This window comes from Rhinichthys klamathensis, unplaced genomic scaffold (assembly GCF_029890125.1).
Source record: "Rhinichthys klamathensis goyatoka isolate OS25496 unplaced genomic scaffold, OSU_Roscu_1.1 h1tg000126l_1, whole genome shotgun sequence".
Classification (NCBI taxonomy): Eukaryota; Metazoa; Chordata; class Actinopteri; order Cypriniformes; family Leuciscidae; genus Rhinichthys; species Rhinichthys klamathensis.
Window position 1 is genome coordinate 81,752 of NW_026606663.1, and position 8,053 is coordinate 89,804.

Genomic DNA, 8,053 nt, shown 5'->3' on the forward strand with positions numbered 1-8,053 from the left:
GAATCCGACACCATATGAATGCAATGCGACCTGATCCTCCCCTAGCTGTAGCACCCCTCATATAAGAGCCTCATATAAACCGCAAATGAATAAAACACATGTGAAAAAGAGCAAGATTTCAATCACAGCACATCAAAGCCAACCTGATGAGTTACCAGAGAACAAGCTTTGGTTAAAAACACCCCACATTTCTGTATTGCTGGAAGAAAGCATGTAGTTTTGGTGGATGCTGGTATGCAACAGTCTTCCCCAGCACGACTGACTTGACCTTCAGCAGCCATCTAAAAACAGCTCTGCCTGTCAGCAGCACCAGCTTCAGGCTCTCACGGCACAAACCAAGACTGGGTACTTGCTGCCTACTGGTTTGGGACTATCTGAGAGAGACTATTACATATTAACTTTATTTACACCACTATTAAGAATCACACAACTTTCTACTGACTCGTTTTCAAACTTCATGAAGAGTAGAATTAGTAGAAGAGTAGAATTTGGAGTATTTTGGTTTCCTGACTTAATACATTGGGTTTTTAATCGCATTCTTTATGACGTGTGCACAAACACCATCAGATTAGTCTAGTGAACCGGAACAGAATGACAAGTCTTAACCTGGTGTGATATTTACAGCGACAAGCAATTTGTCGGTCCACAATGAACACAAAACTAATGTGCGAAGCGACACAACCTCAGTTTATAATAAGATATTTGATGTTTAATGTACAGTTTTGTGGAGTGGGATTTTGAACCAAGGATATTTCACAGAAACAGAAATCAAATAATCAACAAAACATTGTTGCAGCCAAACAAATCAGAATGTTTTTCACCACATTCACTTGTTCCAACAAAAATAATTCATTCATAGCTTCATTACAGGAGTATAATTTCCAGCAATTACTGAAAATGAAAAACCTACATTATTTTTGTTAAGAAAACATTCAATGAAACCTGTTAAATCTTAGTTTTAGAAAGAAGTCTCTCACCAAGGCTGCATTTATTTAATCAAAAATACAGTAAACAGTAATATTGTGAAATATTTATTAAATATATTTAAAGTGTTATTTCTTCCTGTGATGACAAAGCTGAATTTTTAGCATCATTAATCTAGTTCTCAATGTAACATGATCCTTCAGAAATCATTCTGATATGCGGATTTGCAGCTCAAAAAACATTTCTTCTTATTATCAAAGTGCTGTTTAATACTTTTGTGGAAAGCGTAATGCATGTTTTTTCAGGATACTGTGATAAATAGAAAGTTCAAAACAACAGCATTTATTTGAAATATAATCTTTTATATAAAAGTTTTCTTTGCTCAATTACTTTAGATCGATTTAATGAGTCCTTGTTTCACAAATATTTTGTAATTTGTTAGTTTAGTTTCATTTTCATGGACTTTTAGTTCACTTTCATAATTTCCTGTTGTCTTTGTTAATGTTTCCTGCTCTAATCAGTTATCATGGCATTTAATTTGATCATCACACCTGTTAGTCTTTTAGTTCATTATCATTGAATACTTAAGTTCCTGTGTTTCCTCAGTTCATTGTCGGCTAAAGTTTGTTTGTGGACACGCTGTTACACTGTTCTTTTCTCAAATTCCTTTGGGTTGGAACTTTGACTTATCTTTAGACTCCTTAAACTGTGACACCTTGCAGAATAAAAGTATTAATTTCAAGAAAAATATTGAACTTTCGAAAGGTATATGTTGCTAAAATAAATATAAATTTTTGTAGTGGAACCAGTGAAAATATATATTATAAAACAATTTATAAATACAGTTAAATATATATTACACATGACACGTGACTAATATAGCCCCTTTTTATGTCATCTAGCTCATGGGAACAGAGAATGCACTAATCAGCTTTAAAAAATGAAGTAGATTTGTGTTCATCTGCCAGCATCAATTTTCTTGAAGACTGACTGGAATGTACAATTTCCCTCAGCTTATTAGAGAATAGGCGTGTGGAGAGATGTCATATAAGCAGTCCAGCATTGGAAAGCCACAATGAAAATAAACACTGTTGGGAACACTCTCATCAGGGGTGTTGTGCTATTTCTAGAACTAAAAAAAAAAAACTTTGAATGCCGTCCAAGTGAAGAGACAGCTACATTTGTGTCATTATTCCAACACACCCGTAGTGTTAATGCAGATCAAATTCAGGCCAACCATAAAACTCAATCTTCACAAGCTTTAACTGGATGCTCAGTGAATACCATGTGAATGGGAGTGAACCTTAATTTAAAACTTCCATATTTGAACACCCAAATACCACTTCACAAAGGTGAAACACTATTCCACCAGTTGGTGCTCCAAGGGACACCAGGAGAGCTTTAATAATATGTTAATAATATGCTGTGTTTATTAAAAGGCTACTGCAAGTGCCCTTCACAGGATGAGACATTCTCAAAGTATTTTGGCAGATCCTAAACAGTGCATCAATGTTGACATTTAAATGTAACATCATTTCAGAGGCAAATACGTTTCTAATGACACCACAGTGTCAAATGAAATGTCACAGAACATTAGTATAAGCATAAGGTAATTTAGTGCTGGGTAACCCCATAACTTTCCTCTTTTATACTCGCGGTCCCAACCCCCCTCCATTCCTTTCCCTACAGAATTCAATAGGTCATAAGATGTGCTATATTGTACATGCCAGTCACTAGTGACAACACATTGGCTAAAACAAGCTGAGACCTCAACTTCTGTTGAATAATACAAAAACAGTTTGAATATTACCCATATTTTATAGCTAATTTCTTTCTTTTTTTTTAAAAAAACCTCTCAACCGGTATTGGTTTAATGCATCTAGTGACTTTAGTTGAACAGTTTTTGGATCATTTAAACAGTTGACCTTTTATAACTTCCAAAGCCATTTCTGCCATTTTCCAATGTCACTGGTCACACTTTATAAATTGTTGGGTACAATACCTTTTCTGTTCATGTATTGCAAAATGTTTGCTGCTATTGAGGTGGAATATAAAAAACAGTAACACTGTTGCAATTAGTTATCACAATTTAAAATTCAACATTGCTGCCTTGAAAGTTTAGTCTTTTTTTGTTGTTGTGCAGACTTGCCTAAATCTCATCAGGTCTCAGAAATGAGTGTGGGTGAATTTTATTGGTGATGGATGTGATTTTTACATTTGTGTACATTTGTGTACATTGTTTATGTGTGAACGCATGTTGAAACTCACTGAAAGAAAGAAAAAATCCCATGGGGATAATAAAAGTCAATATAATAAAAGTCAATACAATTTGGATATTTGAGCTATATCAAGAAAAAAAACCCTGCTAAATTTTAAGTTGTGACAACTAATTGCTACAATCATTTTTACAGTGTAAGGTTAGAGACAGGTTTGGTGAGTAGTTAATTATAGATATGTAATTTACAGAAAATGAATAACATTCAGGTTTTTTAAATACCTGAATAAGTACAACATAAAAACATGTATACGTATGTACACAAAATGTGCATTGTATCATACATAGTACATAGTAGTTAAATATTACTAAATTACTATCTAATGCATTCTCCAGATAAAAGTATTATTTTCCTTAGCAGTTTCTTTTCATCCAAACCACCCAGAGGTATTTATATCCCTCATCTGCTGCTTTCAGTTTGAACTGAATTGCAAGTTCATGCTTTCTGTGTGCCATCTGTTACAGTCTGAGCTGCTCTCAGCCAAAAGAAATCCTCATTTCAGCACCTAGTGCTGAATGAGAGCACATAAACAGGAGCATCTGCCAACAACATTTCACCTAATTCAGAAGGACCAGTATATTAGCCCAAGAACATTAAAATGTATAAATTGTATATCGTCTGGTATGTATAAAAACAATTGAAAGGTTCAGTTCAAAACACACTGTCAAATTAAGTATGTAAACAAAACCAACAAGACAATACTTCTCATCAGTCTGGAATACTGATTGATTTCGAAATAAAAGTATAGTTTTAAATAAACAAAATAAAAAAAGAAATGTGGGATCTGCATAAAATTATATATAATCTTACCTTAAGCTTTAAACTTATTCATAATAATTATGTGCGACCAAACAAGCCCCTCCCACTCTCCGATATCCCATGACACATCCACCACAGCGCTCTGCAGAGCAGACAAGCAGCATCCACGTCTCACAGACCTGGTGACAGCCAGACAATCGTGTCTGCGCTAAATTTCGGCACTGTTTGTCTTCGCTGTGAAATTAAACCACTATTAAAACATCTCGATACAGCTAGCCTAACTTAGGCAATAGCCCTCCATTAGGCTTCATAACAAACAAGCTAGTCTGCTATTGATGTAAAATAACGTCATGCAAGTTCGGAAATGCCACCAAAATTAATAAAAATGCACCCAAACTTTCAGGATATGAATTGCCCTTGTACGAGGTCTTGCATTTTGTGATAACACAATATAGTTTTCATGGACTCAAAATCAGGTGAGTCAATGATTCAATGAACCATTCATAAAGTCAGTGGACATGAATAAATTAGCCAGTTTGAACGAATCAGTTGAATGAATAATTCAATGATTCACTTATCACAACTTGCCACCCCCTGTCACTTTTAGTTTAACATATAATAGTATCCTTTCATTTTTTCAAAATGTTATATTTAGAACAATAATCTCATTACATTATTTAGGCAATTGTAATTGCAGTGTAAATGGATCTTGATAAATGGTATTTAAATGATAATGATTTTAAATGATAATGATAAATGGATTTTGTTACTGATTTCATTTAATTGGTAAAACAACAGCCCTACAGTGTGTAAAAGATGATCAACAATATGTAACTTAATATGTAACTAATAATAAATAATTATAAGAGAGGTGCCTTTTTTTTTTACTTGAGCGCCTGGCCTCCCAAATGTCTGTGCACAGCCTTGTTGCAGTGTCACGTCAAACATTATAATATGCTTATTTGCTTCTTATTATCAATATTGAAAACAGTTGTGCTGCTAAATATGTACATGCTGTTGATCATTTAATGCATCACCCATATTTTATATTATAAAAAAAAACATCTATCTAATTATTCCTCGCTCTCAACTGCCCAGAAGCAGAAACAGGTCAAATACAGTATCGCATGTGTTAACATTCAGAGCAAAGTCTCCGGCACTGAACTGGAATACTCACTGGCTGATCAGTAAATAGCAACCAGGCCGTCTGTCTCCAGTGGGCTGGCGAATAATATTCATCCTCTTAAGTTACAGGAATCCTCCTCAGACCTACTAATGTGATACTCACAGCAGATCTACGTCTTGATTCAAATACAGAATAACCGAGCACTTCTTGCCTCCTTTACAGCAGGCCACCACACCTGTGTGGTGCTTTTATAGAAAAGCCCCCCTGTTGAGCCCACCATTAGGTCCCACCTGTCACTCTACAGTAACTGACTAGGCCCTGTGCTACTGGTCTTTTCCTGTAGGGAAGACAAATAGAACTGCCACACACCTCTTGATTTAGATATTCTTAGAAACTAGTACAGTGAGGCCAAATAGCTGTCAAATTCTGCAAATAAAAGGCCTCGAAAAGCGTCAGAAGATTCCAATGTGCATTAGGATATTGTCAAGGGTGTTTACGTCACTGTAACATGACAAACTCAGTGGGCCACCTAGGATAGTGTACCAAACATTCTTCCTAACCCCAGGCTATGTTGGCAGAGGTGACAAAATGGCAGTGCATCATCTCTCTGTGGCGTGTATTGGCACCGTTTGACCGCTCAAATCACTGTCTGACATTTTTTACACAAGAGGATCTATTTTTTCAAGACCCTCGAATGCCAGCAACATACTGGGCCAGTGAATCTGTCCTCACTAGACATCTGAGAATAGGAGGGTGCATATGTTGTGGACAGTGCTCTTCCAACACAAATCACACAGATAACAGATAAATTCATGGTCAAACGCAGGTCAAATGTTCTCTGGGCTGTTCTCGTTATGCTTTCAGCGAGTAGAATGTTTCTACTAGGTCTGCTATATGCGTTTGCAGAGATATAATTGTTACAGTAATATGATGAGATCTCGCCCTTCTGTGATATTTGACCTTCCTTTCTCACACCACTCCCAAAATAAAGCCCATAAAACACCCTTTGGAAATCATTCATAATGAATTCCTTGTACAATTTCACAGAACTAGCTGTTTAAGAGAAGCATTAGTCATCAGACTTCATGTTACACACAAGAATAACAGCGGAACGAGGATAAATCGATTAGAGTGTAATGAACTGAATCCACACACTACAATCAATACGGTACATCTACACTGTAAATATGGATTTACATGGGGGTCTTATGAGGTTCCCCAATAAAGCAGCATTGCAGAAAGAATATCAAATCATTAATGAAAAGCAAATCACAATATCAAATCGGACCAAAAGACAAACTTCACACCAAGACACCAATCACTTCTTTATAGCGCTAAGCAGACATGCCCTATGCAAGTTTCCAGATCAAGTAGCATCATATAATATAATATAGAAGAAGCATATTCATTATCATTATATGATGAATAACATAACCAACATAACAAACTATTCTGGATCAGCAACAGATCAGCACAAGATCAACTACCAAGATAACAATGAATGAACAAAGGAACTACAAAATCATCAATTCATATTGTAGTAAATATATGAATATTATGATGGATCATATTTTAAATCTTATAACAAGAGAGTGAATTGGGTTTGCAATGTCTAAACTGACATGGAATTAAATTGAATTCATATTGGAGTAAAATGCTTAAAGCTCTTATTCAGACAATACTTGTGAAAACATCAATAAAATCTATTAGACTCATTGATACAGATTCAGATATGAGTAAAAAGTGCTGAACTAATGAATTGTCATTTTGGCCAGGATTTTGGGGTCTTACCCTAGAAACGGTGAGGGGCATGTTGAAGTCCTTGCCTCCTTGCAACCGGAAGCCCCAAGGAGAAGGTCCAGCGAGTGACACGTTGTAAGAAGTCATTGTTCAAAAAAGCCTGTGTATTGTTTAAGCAACAAAATTTCTCCAAACGGATGGGGAAAATGGATTTGGGAGGGGGCGGGGCACGTGCCAAACAGCCTCTGAAAGAAGAAGAAGAAAAAAGTGTAAAAGGAACGTAACACTCACACCTCTCCAAAAAAAACGGCAAAAAACTGCAGGCCAAAGTAACAGCGTAAAACAATGAATTCAGGCCCACCCGAATACACTGCAAACTAACTGGAGCAACAGAGAAGAGCTATGAGCCAGAGGAAGAGGATTCTTGCCTACTCGGATGAGCTGGACAGACAGCCTAAGAATAGCTGCCCCTCTGCCGACACCGATAGCACTATGGCATTGGGGGGAGGGGGGAGGAAGGGGTACTTATATGGCATGTAAGGGGACACCCAGAATGCCAGGCCTCCCATGATTCACAGGGCTAATATAGTCCCCTCTTAGGCTAAAAGATTTTTCTAGACTCCTTTCTTCTAGGGTGCCTCATCTGGATCATGTACAGGGACCTGGGATAGTGATTATATGAAAACTGAATTCATGTCTTTTTGGTAAAGAGTCCAAGTGCAACCTGGCTGATTCCGAAAAAGGGTTAACAAAAGGTTAAATTGGCTTCCCCTATGGACACAAACAAGCTTATCTCATGCATTCACAACGCATTCTTGGATTGAATTGTCACCTGTTTAAATTAAGTGTCTATTAATTTTATCATCACATTAAATACATTGAAATATTAACAAACTACTGTTTAGAATTCTTTAAAGAAATGAATATTCTTTAATCTAAAAGTAATAAAATTTCTTTAAAAGTGACAGTATAAACATTTGTAATGTTAATTTAAGATGTTTCTATTTCAAATAAATGCTGTTGTTTTGAACTTTCTAATATCAAAGAATATTGGAAAAAATAATGCATCACATTGATAATAATAATAAGAAATGTTTTTTTTTTTTTTTTGAGTACCAAATCCGCATATTAGAATGATTTCTAAAGGATCATGTGACAGTGAAGACTGGAGTGCCTGCTGCAAATTCAGCTTTGCCATTACAGGAATAAATTATATTTTAAAAATATA

At 35.8% G+C, this 8,053-nt stretch overlaps 1 protein-coding gene across 1 annotated transcript in view; it reads right to left on the reverse strand.

The window, feature by feature from the left end:
- Positions 1–7,310, reverse strand: part of ldb3a (LIM domain binding 3a) — a 44,481-nt gene extending 37,171 nt beyond the window's left edge. The window contains exons 1-2 of the mRNA XM_056256255.1: positions 7,187–7,310; positions 6,877–7,070 (exon numbers count right to left, since the gene is read on the reverse strand). Of these exons, the coding sequence (XP_056112230.1) occupies positions 6,877–6,972 (96 nt within the window). The 5' untranslated portion in view covers positions 6,973–7,070; positions 7,187–7,310. The remainder of the gene's footprint in view (positions 1–6,876; positions 7,071–7,186) is intronic.
- Between the last annotated feature and the right edge of the window lie 743 nt (positions 7,311–8,053).